This window comes from Sus scrofa, chromosome 9, assembly GCF_054392235.1.
Source record: "Sus scrofa isolate SSC_HxYL_T2T_F1_AM1 chromosome 9, Sscrofa_HxYL_maternal_Yorkshire_Landrace_v2.0, whole genome shotgun sequence".
Classification (NCBI taxonomy): Eukaryota; Metazoa; Chordata; class Mammalia; order Artiodactyla; family Suidae; genus Sus; species Sus scrofa.
Genome location: NC_139391.1, coordinates 53,706,631 through 53,727,903, shown reverse-complemented (window position 1 = coordinate 53,727,903; position 21,273 = coordinate 53,706,631). Strand labels below are relative to the sequence as shown.

Below are 21,273 nucleotides of genomic sequence, written 5' to 3'. Positions count from 1 at the left end.
GGCAGGCATCTGTAGCTCTGATTCGACCCCTGGCCTCGAAACCTCCATATGCTGTGGGTGCAGCCCTAAAATAGAAGAAAAAAAACTTGCTGTGTATCAGCACCAGGTATGGCACTAAGCTAGTAGAAAAGAACAGTGAAAAAACCTTCTGCCCTGAGCAAGGCTAGAGAAAGAGGGAGTTGCCTCCCTGTTGCACAGGCTGGAAAACTGGCCCCAAAAGAGTAAGCAACCTACCAAAGCCACTAGGTGAGTCTGGCAGAGCTGGACTGAGAATCAGCCCAGCTTCTAAACTTTGTAAAGTCTTCTCTTTTTTTTTTTTCATTCTTCAGGGCCACACCCGTGGCATATAGAAGTTCCCAGGCTAGGGGTCAAATGAGACCTACCACTGATGGCCTACACCACAGCCACAGCAGTGTGGGATCCGAGCTGCATCTGCGACCTGCACCACAGCTCATGGTAATGCTGGATCCCCAACCCACGGAGCGAGGCCAGGGATTGAACCCTCATGCTCATGGATGCTAGTCGGATTCGTTTCCGTTGCACCATAAAGGGAACTCCCATAAACTTTGCAAAGTCTTTAATGAACTAGATCTAAACACAGCTGGCACTTCTTACTATGAACCCCGTAATCTTCATTCAGCAGGCAAAGAGAACTGAATGGCCAACTTTTGCTCCTGGAGCCCTGATTTCCAAGTCTGCCTCGGTCGCTAAATACCTTTAATTTTCTTACTAGAAAATAAAAAGGGAAATAGCTGCACTTATTCAAAGGGCTGTTGTTGACATTAAATTAGGCAATGGATGTAAATTTGCTGGGGCAGTTAAAGGTGTTATAAATTGTGTGCTGTTATGAATGTGGAATCCCTCCTCTAACCTATAATCTATATTCAGATCGCCTCCCTTCCCCCACCCCAGCTCATCCCAGGCCTGGTTACTGGGTGCCCAGAAGCTAACTGTAATCCTGACTCCTCCCCTTAGGCCACAGGGTGCTTACGCATGATCTTTCCCCTCCAGTGTCTTAACGGCACAGCCAGATGCTTAGCTAGCTGCCTAGAACCTATATGATCTGTGAGGCAGGAGGAAAGCGACTCTGGTACGCTTTACCTGCAGCCCCTCCCAGCTTTACTGCCCCTCTGGCCCATCTGTAAGGCCCTGTGGGTTGCTCAGCAAGAGGTGATGTGGGGGCAGGGTGGGGTGGTAAGGGGGGCTTGGGCTCCTAAAACTGCTCCTGTCAAGGGCCAGCTGTGCCATGGGCGTATCGAGACAACTTGAGGATCTGTTATCTTGAGTCCCAGTCCCTTCCGAGCCATGCTGCCTCTATCCCCACCTCTTTTGCCCCCTTTACCTCTCTTGTCTCTGCTCCGGAGGAAGTGGAGGACACCGCCTTGCTGGGGCAACCAGAGGGGCCTCTCTCAGAAGCAGAGGGAGGAGACAGAGGAACAGGGGGCATGGGAGGGGCAGGTGCATCTGGAACTGAGAGGCCCTGGGCCCTGGCTCCTCCCTGGTGGGCAGGGGTGTGGCCGGGAGGCGTGGAGCCACTTGACACATGTGCCTCACAAGCTCTTGGCTCCCGTCCCTCACACGTGCCACGTTAGCATCCTGCCCACCAGGAGGAGGGAACAGCAAGATGCTGTTTGAGGAAGAAATAAACCCAATCCAGCATCTCAGATGCTTTTAAAAATAGCAACTCCGGCATGGTGTTTCAGCTCTATTTTTATCAGATTTATATGGCTGGACTTGGAGCTGAGCTGTTCCCAGGGTTCTCAATAGCAGCGGACATCACGATTGTAGTCTTAGAAACTGCTAGTAGGCCAAGGCAAAAGTGCACTCCAGGAACCTGTTGGCTAGAAGAGGTCCTGAGAAGTCATTGCACACGGCCCTTGTCTCTGTTTGGGGCCACGATCAATTAACCACAGATAGTTTATGGCTTGCTTTTTGCCTTCAAGTCTCTTGGTTGCTATGACTCCACTGCATAATCTAGGATTTCATTGCCTTCTGATCCGGAAGTCCTTTTTAATATCTAACCCAAATATCTCTGGCTGCATTCTTTAGGCCCTTCTCACGGTAGGAAAATAGCAGCTAACATTTATGAGCTCCTACTATGTCCATAAAATGCTCTTATTTAATACTCACCAAACTCCTCAAGGTTGGCACTGCTATCGCTGCCAGCTTAGGAGCAGTTATATAATTTGCCCAAGATCATGTTTGGTTAAGGTGTAAATTCTATACCAGCTCTCAAAAAAAGATGGAACAGAATGCTAAGAAATTTCCTCTTAGCCTTGACTTTCATTTCTTCCTCACTGTTCTGAAGGAAAAACTGGCCAGGGTGCTAGTGGACGTGGGTGCCCCATGCAAGAAGCCAAGTTCTAGGTTCCCAGCCATGCGAGCCTGGTCTCCCTTCTGTTGGGCTTTGGCTTGTGCTGGCCAACTGGCTCTCAAGTTTTAGCTGGAAGTCTGGCTTCCCTTGGCTCAGCTCCCACAGTCCCCTCTGCTTTTTTTCAAGGTACTCACCACTTGTGAACTTACTTTGTAATTATGCCTATGTGCCTCACTAAATTGTAAGCTCCATCAGAGTTCTAGCTCTATATTCTTGCTATAAAAAAAAAGTTCAAAACTGTTTATTAAAATGAAACACTTTAAAAAAGTCAGCCTATGATTATTTTTGTTTTGGTTTTTTTTTGGGGGGGGTGGTGGTCATATGGAATTTCCAGGGCCAGCGATTGAACCCTCGCCATGGCAGTGACCCAAGCTGCTGCAGTGACCCTGCTGGATCCTTAAGTCAATGCACCGCAAGAGAACTCCCAGGATTATTTTTTAAAAGTGGTTAAAATTTGCTAACTTCAAGTTTACATGGACTTCAGAATCCAGTGTAATTTCAGTAAGAATATGGAACAAACATGGGCTTTTATTTTGCTAAGTGAGGTTATTTAAAAAACAACTGCTGTTGGAATTTTCTTGTGGCTCAGCCAGTTAAGGATCTGGCTTTGTCACTGCAGCAGCTTGGGTTGTGGCTCTGGTTGCAGGTTTGATCTGAGCCCGGGAACTTCCAAATGCCATGGGTGTGGCCAAAAAACAAAAAGACACCACCAACGACAAAACCTAACTACTGCGAATTATCACCATCTTCTTACAAAAGAAAGGGCACTTTAGTGTTCTATGTCCACGTCTGGAATAAAGATTTAGTCTTTTCTGAGAAGGTAGAGTTAGCAGAGTTCCACCAACTCTATTCAGAAATAAAGATATTAAAATATTTTGGATATAGAAGTATTACAAGCGATCATTTTCAAATATTACTTTGTATGTAATTGTTCCTTCATTTGCTTCTCTATCCAGGGATCTGTATTCAACCAAAAAAAACAATGTGGAACTAACTGTCCAGCTCATCCTGAAATGTTATTTTTCTCAGTTTCATGAAGGAATGTTGAGAACACTCAACAATTTTGCTTTATGAGGAAACTTTTGGGCAAACTGAGAAGAGCCAAGGAACTCCCGTCCTGCCTCCAACTGCTCCTGTCCCTCCCTAACCAAGCCGGGAAGAAAGTCAGCCAAGAACTGGGGCCTGGTGGCCGGTGGGCAGCCATCCAGGATTTATCTGGGAGGGTGACATCCACCATTGTCCCAGCAGAGCAGGGACACAGGCACGCACACTGAGGGCACACAATTAAATGCATGAGGCCCTCTGTCTAGCATGGCACATATGTACACACTGCCAGAGAGGAGCTGGCATTTGCTCCTGACTCAAGATGGGGCTGCGGGTTACTGGTTCTTGCTTTCTCAGGACACGCCCTTTGGGGAGGCAGGATGCTGGGTTCTGCAAAGTGAAAAGAGAAGGAAAACTTAGGCAGAGGCAGGGCTGCCTCTTATCCTGCCTGCCCTGCACTGAGACCCAGGAGACCGGGTTCAGAGCTGAGCTCCCTCAGGGGCAGGTAAAAAGTCTCAGCTGGTGGCCCAGTTGCTGCAGGCCCAGGGTGCTGTGTGGCGGAGGGAGCTGCTCTTGGACCCCTGTATCCCCTAGGGGCAAACACTCCCTAGAAACAAGTTTAGACAAGGATTAACAAAGTAACTGCCGTCTTGACTCTGGCAGTTCTTTGCCACAGCTCTTTAAGAGTCCCACGACTCAGGTAAGACGGAGTCGCAGCAAAGGAACTGTTTTTAGGTGGTGACAAAGTAGGTCACTCTCAGATGATGAGACTCAAGATCATCACAGCCCCCCTCACATCCAACTGGCTGTATGCAGAAGTAAAAGCGACCTTCTTGGAGTTCCCACTGTGGCTCAGTAGTAACACATCTGATTAGTATCCATGAGGATGTGAGTTCGATCCCTGGCTCTGCTCAGTGGGTTAAGGATCCAGCATTGCCATGAGCTGGGGTGTAAGTCACAGACACAGCTCAGATCGCACATTGCTATGGCTGAGGCGTAGGCCAGCAGCTAAACTGTAGCTCCAATTTGACCCCTAGTCTGGGAACTTTCACATGCTGCGAGTATGACCCTAAAATCCAAAAAAAAGTAAAATAAAAAAAGAGGCCAGGAGTTCCCGTCGTGGCGCAGTGGTTAACGAATCCGACTAGGAACCATGAGGTTGCGGGTTCGGTCCCTGCCCTTGCTCAGTGGGTCGACGATCCGGCGTTGCCGTGAGCTGTGGTGTAGGTTGCAGACGCGGCTCGGATCCCGCGTTGCTGTGGCTCTGGCATAGGCCGGTGGCTACAGCTCCGATTGGACCCCTAGCCTGGGAACCTCCATATGCCGCGGGAGCGGCCCAAGAAATAGCAACAACAACAACAACAAAACAACAACAAAAAAGACAAAAGACAAAAAAAAAAAAAGAGGCCAACATTCTTGTGGGCAGTGCCCCTAGCCACTGCTAGGGTCTTGGCTGTGCCCCTGACATCTCCCAGAGCAGTTTCCACCTGCAGGGCTGTTCCCCAGGCCTGTTACTCCCATTCCAGGCTTCAGGAGAGAACTGACCCTCTTCTGCGCAGAAAGCAGAGCCTTCCTCTAGATTAGCCCCCTGCCTAGTGTCCTGTCCTCTGGAGGGTAAGAGCCACAGGTCCTATTACCTTCCTCTTCCCAGCAGCACCTTGCAGAGCCATGGAGATGGCTGGAATGTTGGTAGAAATTAGGTGCATGAAGGAGAGGGGAGGAGACGGGACAGATGTTAGGGAGTCAAGGCTGGAGAGGAGAGGATGCCTTCTGGGGCACAGTTCCAGAGGTTAGAGAAGCTCCCACTGTCTTCCTATTGGTCTTTTCCAAGCACACACCGTATGTGCGGAGCTGCCCCTGTGATAGAACTTTGTCAAGGACAGGAAGCCCCTGGGATTGGTCCCTCTACCCTGCAAAGACGGGTCTCTTGGGTCAGGATCCCCTCCACTGCTCGGCTCCATCATCTCCTTAACAGTTCGGAAGGGGTCTCCTCTTCGGGCCTCCGCACTCATACCACTCTTGTACATGGAGGACACGCAGACTCGCCTTCAGAGCCAGTTGAAGCCGGCTCCCCCCCAGTGCGGCTCCTCTCCCCTAACCCGGCCCCTAGGCACCCTCAACACCTCATTCCACTCTGGCCGTCCTGCTGGACTGGCCACTGGGCTGTGGAGATTCCAAAAGCACGCTGTGCACTTCTGCCTAGGACACCTGCTTCTACCTGTCTTCTCTAGTGCTGTCTCCTTTAACTTCTATGTTGGCTTGTCTCTCTGCCCACTGGCCTGGAGCTCCGCTTTAGTCATCTCTGCATTCCCAACAGTGTCTAACTTGAGAGTCAGTGAGTCAAAGTTGAAGACAAAGCGATATAGGGTCATACTTTACCCAGCAGATCCCCTCGTGGTGGATCCTTATCCCCAATCCCCCTGAAATGTCAGGATGTCTTGGGTCTGATGCAATGTTATGGGCAAACATACTCCAGAAGAGACTATCGACCAGCATCTAAAGCAGTGCCTGGTCCACAGGATGTGTTTAATAAACATTTGAGGAAATGAATGAATGGGCTCGGCTCTGAACTGTCTCCTGGGTCTCAGTCCAGGGCAGGCAAGATAAGAGGCAGCCCCGCCTCTGCCTGTTTTCCTTCTTTCACTTTGCAGAACCCAGCATCCTGCCTCCCCTAAGGGCATGTCTTGAGAAAGCAAGACCCAGTAACCCACAGCCCCACCTTGACTAAGGAGATTCGCCAGAGAGAGGGCCCTCTGTGTTTAGTTGCGTGCCCTCAGTGTGTGTGCCTGTGTCCCTGCTCTGCTGGGGCAGTGGTAGATGTCACCTTCCCAGAGAAGCCCTTGATGGCTTCCCACAGGCCATCAGCCTTGACCACTATGAAGTCCCTTTCTGGCCGCATGATTCTTCGGACAGGGACCCATGATGCTGGTCGTACCTTGAACCCAAGCCCCTCAGAGCTTTCGGACTCCACTGCAACCATGTCACTTTGCCCTGTTGAGACACTGTTTGTATTTGATCTTCTGGATGCTCTGTGTGAGTTTGTTTTGTCTTCCTGCCCAGATAATAAACTCAAGGCCAGGGCCTCGCTGACCAAGTAATAGGCCAAGGCAGGCTTTTGGGGCTTGCATCATCTGATTCTCATTAGAGCCCTCCCACTTCCAGGTGGCAACCCTCCATCCTTGTCAAGAAGAGTTTATCAACAGTGTTGGCTCACACATGGGAAGTGTGACTTCAGTCCTGCGGAGGGGAAAAAGGAAGTACTGTTAAAAAAAACAGATTATTTCCAGAAAGTCTTCTTCTTCGGTTTTTTGGGGAACTCCCAGGTTATACCATTAGCAAGAAAACCATTAGGAAGACAAAAAGTGGGAAGGAAGAGGGCATGGCGGCAGAGTGGGAAGTGGAGATAGCAGGGGGGCTTGGGTGGGTTCAGGATGCCAAGTTAGCCAGGTCGGGCGGCTGGGCAGTCCCCAGACACGGCCCCCTCCTCAGGAGCCTCGAGCCGGGTTCTGCCCACTCCTCCACCCCAGCCATGCTGTGGGTCCACACAGTATGAGACCAATACTTTATTCTCATACTGAGAAGAAGCCAGTACAAAATATATTTTTAAAAAATTCACTTGGTTCTAAAAATCCTGCCACCCCCACCGCCTGCATCAGTGTTCCTCCCCCGACAGCGGGGGAAGGGGGTGTGGACACTCAGCTCCGCTGCGCCTCCTGCAAGAGAGTGAGCAGCGGGTCGTCAGCCCTGAGGGCAAAGGTGAGGGTGCGCCGCTGGTAGTGCTCCGGGTCTTGCTCCAGGTTCTCGATCACCTCCGCCAGCAGGTGGGCCCGCTCCACGCCCGCTCCAGGGGCCTCGAAGCCCAGGGCAGTGAAGTGCACGTGCAGGTGGTAGTAGGAGGGCAGGTAGTGCAGGTACACACGGAGGCGGTCTCCTGTTACCTGGTAGCGCTGCAGGATAGCTTCCTGGCGAGAAAGGGAGTGGCGGGGAGAATCACCTTGCTGCCCACAAACCAGTGCCAGAACCCATTCTGCCCATGGCCCCAACCAGTCTCTCCGCCCCCCCGCTGCTGGCTTTGGGCGCCCATCTTCCATTCTAGGGAATCAGCAAGTACAGGTGGTGGCAGCAAAGTGGAAGTGTTTTCTCCCAAAGATGGGGATGGTGGCCTCCGCCAGGGGTTCCTGCTATCACCTGACAGAACATGTGCTGCCTCAACAGTCGCCACTGGACATCTGGTGCCACTGGAAGTCCCAGGGCTAAGGACAGGCCCAGACTCCCAGGACTGAGGGGACTATCCTGCCCCCGATGATTTACCTGACTTCAGTCAGGCAGGCAGGAGGAAGCCCTGCTCTCCTTCTCAGCACAGAACAGAGTGGAGCTGGGATACTAGGAGCCATCCGGGGCTAAGCTAAGGGCTTGATCAAAGAGAAAGGAGGGGGCAGGGGACTCGGGCAGGGCTGCGCCAGACAGACCAGGAAGGACGACAGGACCCTCCAGGTCTTGCTGGACTCCCAGCGGAGGAGGAAAGCATTGCCTTTAGCCACAGCTCCCTTTGCCCACCCCAACCTGGCACAAGGATAGAGCTTTTCCTACCCCTCTCAGGCTAAGAATTAAGAGAAGATTCAGATTTCCATTGTGAGTAAATCCCTGAGGTGGTCAGTGGGCCTAGAATAAACCCCAGAATTGTTTTCTATTCTGCATTTGGAGGCTCGCTATCCCCCCCACGGGATCTCAGCAGCAGGGTGACACCAGGACCAGGGCACCCAAACGGCTTCCTGGGGTCAGCAGGGCTGGCCTGCCCAGGAGAGGCTTCCCGAGCTGCCAAGTCAGGAAGAAGTGCTGGCCCAGCATCTCCTGGGGATCTGCATCCAGGGGTGGTTTCAGCAGAGTAACGAGTCACTATGAAAAGAGGAAGGCAGCCAGGGAGATGGTGACCCAGGCAGCAGGGGGAAGAGGGCAGGTAGGCACAGTGACAGGGGAGCAGCTAGAGGAGAACGTACAGTGGCCCCAGGCAGAACCCCTCCTCCAGGTCTGTGGTGTCACAGCCTTGGAGCAGGGCTTGGTGAATCTGAACTGGGGCGAGCATCGCCCCCGCGGAGAACCCTGGTGACAGCGGGCCCTGGCTTGGAAGCCACATCACCCAATGTCTCAGGGTGGAAACAAGGCTGAGACCAACCCCACAGAATGATGGACTCAGAAGGACCCCTTCAAGATACTGAGGCCCAGAGAGGTGAACTGACCAGCCGAAGGTCACCAGCGGGCTAAGGTCACAGTGTCAGAATTAGAACTACAACCCAAGATTCTAGACTCTCTTCCCCCATCTCCCCTTGACCACAGGGCCCCTTTCAGCAACTCTATAATTTCATGCGATTTAGCAAATCTCCCAGAAATGAAGTCTCCCAGAAGGCCAGGTGCTGGAGAACCCAGTTTCTGCCCTCAGGGTGGAGGAGGAGGTACGTGCAGACATGTGTCAGGTCATGCACCATGTTGCGGCTGCCATGAACAGGACAGCTAATCCTGGGATCTTAGATGTGACCTGCAGGAGAAAGGGAGGGCGCAAAAGTGGGACCCCGAGCTGAGGATGCCTGTGAGTAGGGAGGAAAGAAGGCTGAGAGGAGAGCTGGAGGGCAGGGCAGGTAGGACCAAGACCGGGGCCCTGAGTCACCTACGAGCTCACGGTGTCCTGCACAAGCGTCCAGGGAGGAGGTCCTTTTGCAGAAAGACTTCTGGGAAGGGTGAGGAAAGGGGCCCAGGGACACACTGGCATGAGAGTGCAATTCCTCCAGGTTCCTGTGTGAGTCTGGCCCAAGCAGCTCACCTGCCCCTCGCGGAGGATGTTCCTGAGCAGTGGCAGGTGCTCTGGAGTAAGGTCCCGAAGCGACTTGATGCCCCGGCGATGGCAGATGGCGATCAGGTATAGGTCATCGAGCTGTGCGGAGAGAGGCAGGGGTAAACTGGGCTCAGCAGGCTGGGCCAGGCCAAAGCTAAGGCCAGGGAGGCTGCAACTCCTGGAATTCCTCCCAGAAGCCAGGAAGCAGCCACACACAAGGCCTGCAGTGCCAGTCACAGCCAATCCCAGGGACGCCGTGGCAGGAGCACCCCTAGTCAAAGTGAGCGTCCACGTGCCCAGGGTGAGGGACAGTCTAAGGACAGAGCTTCTGCTTACTGTCCTGCCAAAAATGATCATATGGAAGAATTTATATACTCCCAGCAGATGGAGGATGGGGGTGGGAAGGGAAGTCTAAGAAAATGCCAAGGACAATGCTCATGGTCTAATCACATGGAAATAAGGTGATAAGAGTACAAGAGAAAGAACTAAAGACCAGCTAGCATGATCCAGTGGCTTCCTGGACAACAAGGCTGGGAATCGGGGTCTTGAAGAAGAGGTAGGGTTTGGCAAAAGGGCCCTGGGGTAGAGGAACAGTGGATACAAAAGCGCAGTGGCAGGAAAGCACAGGGCACCTAAGCAGGAGAGGAAACTCCCTGTGCCTGGAGTCGGAGGCTGGGGAGAGGTGAAGAGGCTCGGGAAGTGGGGAAGGGAGCTGAGGCCAGCTCCGTGTGAGGACTGCCATGGCCTCACCCCTCCCCCTTCCCTGGTCTCACAGGTGGCCCTTCCTGCCATCCTTCCTGGAGATAGTGCTAGCCGAAGACCCAGAGGCCACAACAGTATGAAAACCCAAGGCCAACAAGACCTTGAGCCGGAGAGCAAACGGACTCTTCCTCTCGCCCAGAAAACCCTCCCACCTGTCCCTGCTGACCCCAACCCTGGCCTTGGCTGGTTATCACATCCATGCACACGCGCAGGGCAGGCTCCAGACCCTAGGGCTCCAGCGGATGAGGTGTGGAGAGAATGCAGCAGCCCTCAAGCCTTCATCTGAGCTGCTAGATTCCTCGAGGAGATAATTTGGGGACCCTGAAACACCCAACCAAATCCCCAAGGGCCCCGATTTAGAAAGTGAGAATGAAATTTTCCATATGGTGCCTGATGTCCAACTGGCCTCTTCAGGTCCTTCAGAGTTTTCTCTGTTAGAGCCCTGTGAGTCCAGCTTTCTGTCCCAGACCTGCTAGAGACGAGCCCAGCGCAGACGTCCCAGCAGATGGCTGAGCTGGGCCTCCCCAGGGCTCAGTTTTGCCCACAAGTCCCTTCTGGACTCTCCCTCCTTATGGCCCACGTCTGGGACGTTTACTCTCTTGCTAGCCAGGGGCCCCAGGAGAGGCAGGAAACAAAACCGCTTGAACATGGAGTATGTGTGTGTGCATGCCTGTGGGCGTCTTCAGCTGTTCTACGTGTCACTGTCACGGGACTCCCAAATAACAGCAGCATTTGTTTTAGAAGCTATCTGCTGACAAATCCCAAACATGACATTAAATCACACCTCCCTGCTCCTCTGGCACAGAAGGAAGCATGCAGCCTGTGCTGGGCATCCGCTCACAGGATGAGTGAGGGAAGGAAAAGAAGCGCATTCTTTGATATCAGACACGACCCCAGATTTCCTACAGGCAGCCAAAGGCCCCGGCCTAGAAACGCTAGACAAGGGGCTGCAGGTCTCAGATCGGCACCCAGAAAGTGGCACCTTAATCACCCTGGGGAGACAGGCACCATCAATGTCTTTTCTATCAGGCAGGGCAGTCGAATCAAAGTAATAGCTTCCGGGAGTTCCCGTCGTGGCGCAGCAGAAACAAATCTAACTAGGAACCATGATGTTGTGGATGTGGTCCCTGGCCTCGCTCAGTGGGTTAAAGATCTGGTATTGCCATGAGCTGTGGTGTAGGTGGCAGATGCGGTTTGGATCTGGCATTGCTGTGGCTGTGGTGTAGGCCAGCAGCTGCAGCTCCGACTGCACCCCTAGCCTTAACCTCCATATGCCTTGGGTGCAGCCCTAAAAAACAAAAAGCAAAAAAAAAAAAAAAAAAAAGTAACAGCTTCCCAGCAAGGGGCACAGCAGAGGATGCAGGGGCTTTGGCAAGACATGGCTCCATCTCAGGAGGAACGCAAAGAAGTCTCCTGCCCGGGTGCTTTAGACCTAACAATCTAAATTATGTGAACTCCAAGTGTATGTGTGTCCAGGAGCACATACATGTATGCTGATATGTACAACATGTAAAGACCATCATGGAAGGAGAGAAAATCACAGTCTCCGCTGGGGAAGGGAATGGAGGAAGGTGGGGTGAGGGGACTTGCTTTCACTGCCCACTCTTTGTACTATTTGCACTGTTACCATGTCTATTATTAACAAGACCTCCCCCCACTCCCCGCCACTGCCTCCAATAAGCAAATAAAAGAGAATATATGGGTTATAGCTTAAGAAAACTGAGGAAGGAATTCTATAACCTCTGGGGAGCCAGAGTCTCTGGCAGGTATTAGGCACTTGATAAATATTTGTGAAACGGATGGCTGGCTGGATGGTTGGCTGGATGGACAGATGACTGGATGGACACCTTTAACCCTGGGCATCAATGGGGGAACAGGTACACTTCTGGGAGAAGCAGTGGCAGCAGCAGGAGACTCCAGGGCAGCTAGAAGTCCCCTCAAAGGGGTGCCAGACACCCCTTTCCTTAGTCCTCCCCTGGTGGGTGAGGAAGGACGGAAGTCCAGGCCTGGCCAGTCCCCCTGCTGGATACACTACCAGAGAGCCATGGACGTCAGTGTTGTCACAAATCAAGGATGTGAGATGCTAAAATGTGGTTCTACAAAGAGAACAAGTGCTAATTAAGCAAAGGTTAAGGACAATGGCACCTGTACTACCATCAAGGAGAGCCTGCTATTTAAGCTGGCCCATTTGCAACCCCTGAGGGCAAGTCGCCCCAGCTAGGTGGCTGGGAGCCCAGTGCAGCTCCTGGGCCTTTTCTCTCTTAAGAGGACAGACAGGGAGCAGCTCCTCTGCCAGACCAGGCAGGGTGTCTGCCAGCCCCAGGTCAGGAGGACAGCGGATTTCCGTTCTCAGTGCTGTGGGAGCCAGCGTGTTAGGGCTTCTTGAGTGGAGACATTGCTGCTGTCCCCACAAGGCCCTCAGACCACCATCCCTTGCAAACCACAAGGTCTTCAGTCTTTAGGGACCTCGGGAGTCACAAGTTCCTCTACCGCACCCCCACCTCCTAAGGCCCAGCCTGCAATCCAAAACTTGCAAGTGCGGGGCTGCCCAAGGGGACAGACGGGTTTGCAGAGCGGCACAAAGGTACTGCCTAGAGGGGCCACCAGCCCCAGGCCTGCTTCCTCCGGCCCTGCGGGAGGTGAGGACAGGCTGCAGGGGAGGGGAGGTGGAAGCCTCTGCACCTCAGCACCCACGAGGGAAGGGTGTCTTCTCTGACCTCACTGGCCTCTAACAAACCATTGCTCAGTGCTGCAACTTCTAGAAACTCCCTTCAGATTCCCTACTGCCCCTTGAGCCCAGTCAGGAACTCCCGTGAGCCTCCCCAAGAAACAGTTGGTGCTTGCTTACCTGAGCGCTGAGCCCAAATCCTGTCCTCTCGCCCTGACCAAAGGCTCCCAGACCCTGCTTTTATGGTGATGAAGGAGTGACGCGCAGCAGGTTGAGAAACAAATCAAACCAAGCAAACTGCAGGTGAGCTGTGTTTAGGATACAGAGGGCCTGCCAGGCAGGCAGGCCACAGCGGAGGGCATGCGAGAGAAGCTGTCCATGGGGGCGGTGGACAGGGCCTGACTCCAGCACAATGCCCCTGGGTGATCTCGCAACCCTGTGAGGAACAGGCACCAGAAGGCCCCACCCGAGAGCAAAGGGCAGCTCGGAGCCTGGATCACTCACAGATTTCAATTGCAGGAGAGAGCATTTATCTGCTCCCCACAGCTGACCTGGCCAGTCTGGGTTTGGCCTCCTCGGCCTCGTCCCGGCCCCTGGCCCCCAGCCCGCTGCCAGCTGCACCTAGCCCAGCTTCAGTCCACGGGGGAATAGCACATCCAGGCTCGGTGCTCTGCTGTTTCTGTTACTCTCAGGACACAAAAGGCTACCCAAAGAGTGGAGTAGGACTGGTGGCGGATACTGTGAGGGCGAGGGAACAGGGAGGGTGGACAGAGGCCGCAGAGAAGGGAGGGCCAGCGTGACTGGCCAGGTTCCATGGGAGAGCTGCTCCCGAGGTCAGGAAAGGAGGCACTCGGGGGCCAGGCAGCGGAGCCGGCAAGTGCTTCAGACTGTGGGCCTGCCTGGATCTGCTGGTGTCCAGGGCACCGGGAGAGTGTCAACAGTCCATGTCCAGGTGCTCTTGGGAGTGAGGGTGGGGGCCCTGGCACTTGGCTGGGAAAGGAGCTGGTGTCCTGTGTGGTCGTGGACACAACATGGCCCCATCCTCAGCCCTGGGGTGGGAGGAGGGCCGAAGGGGCTCTAATTAAGCTGGTCCATTAAAATGCAAACATTCGAGCAGGGCAAGGAAGTGGTGCCACCGCAGAGAGCTGAGGCCTCCCCTTGGTACGTTATAACCTGCTCAGCGGGAGACCAAGGTGAGGAAGAAGGGTGGGCCAAGGGAGCCCAGTGGCCTGGAGTGGCCCAACACCAAATCCTTTACCTGCTTTTGGTTCCACTTGAGGTCGGGGATGAGGACAAAGCCGTCAGAGGGATCTGGGTTCTCAAAAACGATCCGGTCAGCTTCAGCCTTCTTGTCGAGGATATTATACACCCACTGGAAGGAGCAGGGAGAGAAGGCTCACAAACCACTTTCCCAGACAGACACCCCACACCGGGCCTCCCTGGGAAGGACAGCACGTCTTAAAAGGCCACTAAACTCAGAGGCTCAACAGTGACCCAGAGGTCTTCCCCTGGGGGCCCGGAAGAAACTGCCCCGCTTCCACCACAACCACCCCCACAGGGGTCACGGCAGCTCAGACGGGGCTGGCTCTTTAGGCCCCTCCTGGCCGGCCCTATGCCCACGCTCTGCTGTGGCCTCGTAAGCCTGGCCTGCTCTTCCACTGCCCACAGGACTGGGGAAAAGCCTCCCATGGGCCCCGTCCCCCTTTATTCAGGACCAGAGAGCAAAGAGAGTCAGGCTGGGAGTTCCCTCTGCAGAAGGAGCTTGCTACATGCCAGGGCAGAAGGCGGCTTAGGTTCTAGAGTTAATAATGTGCTGGGTTTCTCAGCCTGCTGGGATGCTCGTGAGTGTGGGGTAAACACCTCTGCCCCACCTAGAGACCTGGCTGATGACGCGGACCCAGCAGGACAAAGCAGAACAAACACCCCATGGAGAGGCGATCGCACAGACCTGTCCTGGCAACCCCGGGCTGCCAGCTTTCTCGCCCTCTGATCAGCTGTTGTCAACAGTCTTCAGAGGACCGTTCCTTGGGTGTTGTGTGGATACCAAGGGCGTCACTTTACTGTTAAGGTCCTGATGGCCCCTCTGAGGAAGCCAGCCTGCAGGGAGGTTAAGATAAGAAGACTCCTGTTCTCACAGGGCTCCAACCCACAGACCTTGCACTTTTCTACTTCCCCTGAGCTCTGAGCGCCCTGTGCAAACTCAACTTCCTTCTAGGCCAGGGAACTCTGTGCCCGAAATCTGAGAGACAGCCCTGCTGGGGAGCCAGAGAGAAGGCAGGAGCTGGGCTCACACCGCTGCCCCTTCCACCCCGAAGTCACCAAGGGCCTCGAGCTGACCAAAGAGGGGACAGGAGACCAGGGCACCAACACACCAAGACCACTGGAGGGCTGGCACTGCAGTATCAGTGAAGGCTGGTGCTGCACACCTCACTCCCTTAGCCTGTATCCTTGGCTCTCATCCAGCAAGGCCAAGGCCAAGTGCAAATATCTGATATGGAGAAGGATGAAGCAGAGGGTAACCACTGGGGAATTCTAGGGCCTCCTAGGCCCCCTGATAAGACCCACAGGCCGGCCACAACATGGTCTATCCAGCAGAAAAGTGGGGCTCTTCCAAGAAGAGCTTGGCCATCCACTTCCCGGGCAGAGTCTGGAGCACGAGTGCGGTGAGGCCTCCTTGTGGGGCACTGGAGCCAGAGTGACGCACAGCCCAGCAAGTAGAGAATGTCCCAGGGAGGCATTTCCTCTCTGACTAGAAACCTCTCTGGGAATGTGCTGCTGGAGAGAAAAAGCCAGCCAGACCCTGACCTGAAGTGTCCCAAAAATAAAGGGGAGGGAGGGTTTGCTGACTGTCCATGGAGAGTCCTGGTGTAGCCCAGCCTGCGGCAGGCCTCCCTGGGGCCCCATCCTTAGCCCACAGATATGAACTCCTGGAAAGCAACTTGCAATACCAGAGACTGAATGGGCTCAGGAGCCCAACAAGACTGGGTTTATCTCTCACCTCCACCACTAACCAGCTGCACCTTGGCTAAGCCTCGGTTTCCTCCTCTGTAAGATGGGGCTAATAATATCCACACGTAAGGGCCATGGAGCAGACTGTGAAAGAGCCCAGCCCAGGGAGGCGCCCGAAGCAGAGAAGGGGCTAGGAAAGTTCCAAACGGGGGTCAGGCTGGGCCTACCTGAGCCTGCGAGACCCACTGGGGAGAAGGGAAAAAGAAAACAGCTGAGAGCAAAGGAGGTGTGCTGACTACAGGGCAAGAGAGAACTGCCTGCAAGGTGCGCAAGGCTGGAGGGGCCCAGGGCGGCTGAGAAGGTGTGGTGTGATAAGAGCGCCCCACAGGACCGACCTGCGCAGCGAGCCTCTGTGGTAGGCGCTATGGGTGCCCTCATCCTACAGGTAAGGAAAAGGCAGGTGCGAAGAAGTCCACCCAAGTTCACACAATTCCAAGCCAGAGCCTGGCCCCAGACCCATGCCCCAGACCTCTGGGAGAGTGAGAGGGGCCTGAACCCACAGGAGGTCACAAGCCAGAAGCCCAGATAAGACAGGGAGGAGAACCAGGGAACAAATCATAGGGTGACATAACAGGGTGGGAGTGGGGGGTGGGGGAGGGGACACCCTAGGGAAGCAAGCCCAGGTGCCTGGGCCCTGAGGATGATGAGCCGTGGGGATGCTGGCAGCTTCTGGATGCACCTGGCATGACCCCCTCCCTGTGGCACTGGCAACTCCCCTGAAGCCCCTCTCCTCCCTTGAGCTCCCTCTTCATTGTCCTGCTCTTCTGCACGATGCCGGCTGGCCCCTCTCCACCAGCTACCCCTCCCCAGCCTGGGCCACCAGGTGTCTCAGCTCCGCACTTTCCCTCCTCCTCACCCGAACTGCCACCTGTGTGGACAACGGTGGTCACAACCTGGGCACCTTCTCTGTGCTAGAAATAGCAGCAGGCACATCTCTCAACTTCTCCAGGGACCCCTGGGGGAGGTGCTGTCAGTCACATTTTCCAGACAAGGAAACTGGGGCTCAGAAGTGAGGGACAAGGTCACATGGCTCTGGGGCAGCAGGATAAGAGTCCAAACCCTTCCCTGGGTGCCAGTGAAGCCCTGGTTGTATGACTCACAAACCGATCTTGAAGGCTCCAGATCCAGACATCCCACCATCCCAGTAATTTTTTTACTGGTAAATTACAAGTACCTCAATTTCAAGGGCCCAAACAGGGTAGAGGGCTAAGGGCTAAGGGCACAGACACTGGGGCCAGACCGCCTGGCTTTGAATCCTGTCTCCAAAGACCTGCTGTAGGGATATAATGAGGTGATGCCTGTAAAATGCTTAGGAGAGTTGCAGCTCTAGGTCACTTCACGAGAGCTAAGAAGTCCCAAATGAACTCACTGTCCTCCATGTAAGCCCACTCCACTGCCCATGCCTCTGTGCTGGCTAACGATCCTGCTCTCTACAAGTCATCGCCCAGCTACACCTGGAGCCACCCGGCCCCTTAAGTTGCCAGGGAAGCTCCCCACTGCCTCTGCCTCGATCAGTCTTCCTCTTATTCGAATCACTTCCAGCTCATTCTTTAAATCTGATCCCATTACCCATACACTTAAAACTGTTTGCAGGACCCTCATAGGGTTTGAGGATCCTACGATCATCAAAAACAGATTTTTTTTTTTTTTTTTTTTTTTAGGGTTACACTTGTGGTCTGCAATCTGGCCCCTGCCTTGTCCTTCTTTTTTTTAGGGCTGCACCCATGGCTTATGGAAGTTTGTAGGCTAGGAGTTGAATTGGAGCTATAGCTGTCGGCCTATGCCACAGCCACAGCAATGCCAGATCCAAGCCTCCTCTGCAACCTACACCACAGCTCACAGCTCACGGCAATGCCGGATCCTTTAACCCACTGAGTGAGGCCAGGGATCGAACCTGCATTCTCATGGTACTAGCTGGGTTCGTAACCAGCTGAGCCACAAGGGGGAAACATTCTTTTTTTAAATGCAGATTTCCCAGCTCCACTTCCAGTTCCATTCTGAGTTAGTAGAGACAGAGGAGACGCCTGTGCTCTGTATCTTAAAAAATCTCATCAGGCCATCATGACAATCGGCAAGGTTTAGGAGCTCCTGGTCTCCAGGACAAAGGGCACAGGCCTCCTCTGGGGCCCTGCCTGCCTTCTCCTGTCACCTCCTGATCTGCCAGCTCCCAACATGCTTCAAATGAGTCCAGCCCTCTGTCCTTGCTCCCCCTCTGCCTGGAGTGCCCCATCTGCCTTGTCCTCCTGGCAAACTTCTTTGTCCCTTAAGACCTAACTGGTGGATCTTGTCCCATGCGAAGCCCCCCACTGTCTGGGCTGATCATCCCCCTTGTGTCACCACTGTTCCTTATAGACAGAGCACCAAAATGCTCATCCCATTACACTGTAGTGGTCGGATTGCATGTCTAGCTTCCCTACAAGACTACAGGACATCAATGCTGTTTATCCTGGTGACCCTTCAGAGCCTAGCACAGGGCATGGTACATAGGAGATGCTCAATAAATAAATATAACAACTACTGCCAATTAAGCTGAGTGCTTATAAATTTTCTAGAAATAGCCAAGAAAGAATACATGAATGTTTATGTCAAACAGAAGTTAGTAGAGTACTGGGGTCTTTTTGGTATTATTTCTCAAGAGGAATGGTACAAGGGTCTAAAACAAGGTATACACATGACTCACATCAACTGTATTAAGGGCTTCCTCTCCTGAATCCCATATACGTGCAACCAGTGCAGCAGAAGCTCCTCGCAATCACAAACAATCTCCTCATAGTCACTGTATAGGAAGAGGGAGAACTATTTCCCTTCTACTTAGAAGACAGAGCAAGTGCTGGGATTTCTTTCTTTACTGTTTTTAGGGCCACATCTGCAGCATATGGAGGTTCCCAGGCTAGGGGCAGAATCGGAGCTGCAGCTGCCAGCCTATACCACAGCCTCAGCAATGCCAGATCCAAGCCACATCTGCAACTACACAAGCTTGCAATAACACTGGATCCTTAACGCACTGATCAAGGCCAGGGATCGAATCGGCATCCTCATGGATACTAGTTGGGTTCGTAACCTGCTGAGCTGCAGCAGGAACTCCTGGGACTTGTTTTCTCAAAAAAAAAAAAAAAAAAAAAAAAATCAAGCCAGTGGGAGCTAGAGGAGTCTTGTGCAAATACTGCACAAGTATCAGTCAGGCTAGGTCTTCCCCAGAGGCCTTCCCTCAGGCCCAAAAGCTCGGATCTCTCAGCCAAATGGCCCCACATCTGGCACAGTGGCTGAATACTTCACAGCCCTGGGAGAAGTGGCCCCACACCAACCCCGGGTCCTACCCTCTGGAATGAAGGCAGCAGGAGTGAGGGTAAGGGAAGTTTTTACCCTGGGACTCAACTTTTGAAAGCCAGTTTGCTGCAGGTGAAATCAGGAGGATCTAGATGGGGAGGCGTAACCAGCATTGGCCTCCACCATTCACAGACCCCTGGCCAGGGCGAGCCATTCTGAGAGCATACAGAGCTATGGCAGAGCAGATAGAAATTCTGCCCATGACTGGACTGCTCTGAGATCCCTGAGCGCCACAGGGGTGTGCCCCAGACCAGCATCAATATAGGTGACACTTATGAGTGGAGGCTACCATCCTCTAACAAACAGTGACAGCCTCAGCCCAGCACTTTCTAAGCCACCTGTCCTGCTTATTCTTCTCCACGGCACTCACGACCTCATGTCTTCCGTGGTTACTCCTAAATTCACATGCTATGTGACGCCTGCACAAGGAGGTAAGTTCCATGCAGGCAGGGACGCTGCTGTGCTCTGTGCTGTGGGATGGTGCTGGCCTCTGGCACCATCTCGACAGATACTCGAGAAATACACTGGCCACAAGGACAGCACCTGGATGCTGAGGCTCTGGGACTCCAGATGGGGTAAGGTGATGTTCTTGTAATCGCCTCCAGTCTCTCGGACCAGGTGGAGGTCCTGGTGCAGGTACTTTTGCAGGTGCTTCTCTGTGGCTGGGTAAACCACCGTGGTCTTCACATCTGCAATGACACAACACAGCCCGGGGCCACAGTCAGCCACGCTCTCTGCCCTGTCCTGCCACACTCCAGCCCCTACAGGCACCACAGAAAGGAGAGGACCCCCGTCCTGTCTCCAATTCCCTAATGGAGAACCAAAGGCTACAAAGTTATATTCATCTGTGATCCATTCCCACGAGGCCCCTTGTGCCATTAAGTTCATGAGCTGACCCACACTCAGAATCTGGAAAACCTAAGGTTTTCACTGATGGGTCACTGGGCCCCTTGTCACTCTAACCCCGAGCCCTTCCCTGTTATTTTCTAGACACAGGAATGCAAGCTTTCCGACTCATCTCACATAGCAAGCATCCAGGTATGTGGGTTTCTGGACCCAAAGCTGAAGATCTGGTTTAAAGTCAAGCAGCCTCCCCTAACGTAGAGCAGTGGAGTACAGCAGTGGTCGAAAGTGTGGAAACCAGGGCCAGGCCATCAGAGTTAAAGTCCTGGCTCTGCCTGCTCCTTCCCTGGGACTCTGACTCCAGGCCAGTTGTCTAACCTCCCTGTGCCCCTACTTCCCCATCTGTCAGCTAAGGATAATAATAGCTCCTATGTCGTAGGGTTGGGAAGATTAGCAGGTTAATACCTATGGAGCCCTTAGAACAACAATGCCTGACACAAAGTAAATACCACCTAAGTCCTGGCTATTTTCAATCCAGGGTTTCTCAGCCTTGACCTTGGCACCATCAACATTTCAATCTTGATCATTCTTCACTGTGAGGGCTATCCTGTGCATTGCAGGCTTCTACCAGGATGCTAATTAAATCCCCTCTCCAGTTGTGATAACCATAAATGCCTCCAAACATTATCAAAAGTCCCCTGAGGGATAAAACTGCCCCAAGTCGAGAACCAGTGTTTTCATCAAAAGGAAACCTGTTAGTTTTCTTAAACAGACTCTAGGCTAGCATCCTGGTCCAACACCACCTGGTTTTAGTTAAGTCCTTTTCCCTATTTATAACATCTGCTACAACTGTTGTCACTACTCTAACATTTATATAGTGCTTCAACACAGATCTTAAAAGCAGGAGGGGAAAATGGTGTCTTAAAATCAGTTGGGCTATTTCTCCAAAGCCCCACATTCTGCCTGACTCTGGATTCAGATGTGCCCTCCTAGGGCGGCCCCAGAGAGCAGCAGCCTAATAGGGGCATTTAACACCTCAGGAAATTCTCAGACTCCCCTACACACCTCAAGACCCAGCTAGGAACCACCAACCTAGATTTTAACATCTGGTCTGAGGATGGAGGTGATTTTAATGCTCATTTCCTAGGAGAATGGAAAGAGTTCACAGGGATTCCAGACTTACCCAACAGCGCGCTGTGGGATGGGGCAGAGGCAGGACTGTAAACACGGTCTTCCTGCCCTGAAGTCCGTGCTCTTTCCACCCCTGCCTGAAGGCCCTGCACCATCGTCCAATGTGAGCATCCAAAGATGCTATGCCATGCACATGATTTCTGGGAGGACCAAAGGCCCCTGGCCCATCAGCCCTGGCAGGCAAAGCAGCATTGTGTGGAGACACAGGCTGCTGTGTGCCTCTCCCCT

The 21,273-nt window shown here is 53.3% G+C and overlaps 2 protein-coding genes across 14 annotated transcripts in view; both read right to left on the bottom strand.

The window, feature by feature from the left end:
• The window catches only part of ST3GAL4 (ST3 beta-galactoside alpha-2,3-sialyltransferase 4), a 1,054,305-nt gene that overhangs the window by 40,021 nt on the left and 993,011 nt on the right, over positions 1-21,273 (bottom strand). For 9 of the 10 annotated variants that reach the window (XR_014814355.1, XM_084974501.1, XM_084974498.1 and 6 more), the window contains exon 1: positions 1,343-1,409. The exons of the other annotated variant lie outside the window; for it this stretch is intronic. The gene's annotated coding sequence lies outside the window, so the exon portion shown is untranslated. Of the gene's footprint in view, positions 1-1,342; positions 1,410-21,273 lie in introns of those variants that run through there. 10 annotated transcript variants of the gene reach the window in all.
• Positions 6,967-21,273, bottom strand: part of DCPS (decapping enzyme, scavenger) — a 36,493-nt gene continuing 22,186 nt past the window's right edge. Inside the window, exons 3-7 of one of the 4 annotated variants that reach the window (XR_014814356.1) lie at positions 19,555-19,700; positions 13,934-14,047; positions 9,234-9,344; positions 7,730-8,951; positions 6,967-7,380 (exon numbers count right to left, since the gene is read on the bottom strand). Coding sequence is in view for 2 of the 4 variants with exons in the window: in NM_213790.1 (NP_998955.1) it covers positions 7,114-7,380; positions 9,234-9,344; positions 13,934-14,047; positions 19,555-19,700 (638 nt within the window). In the remaining 2 variants the exon portion in view is untranslated. Of the gene's footprint in view, positions 7,381-7,729; positions 8,952-9,084; positions 9,345-13,933; positions 14,048-14,623; positions 14,773-19,554; positions 19,701-21,273 lie in introns of those variants that run through there. The other 3 variants (XM_084974513.1, NM_213790.1, XR_014814357.1) reach the window with 3 other exon arrangements.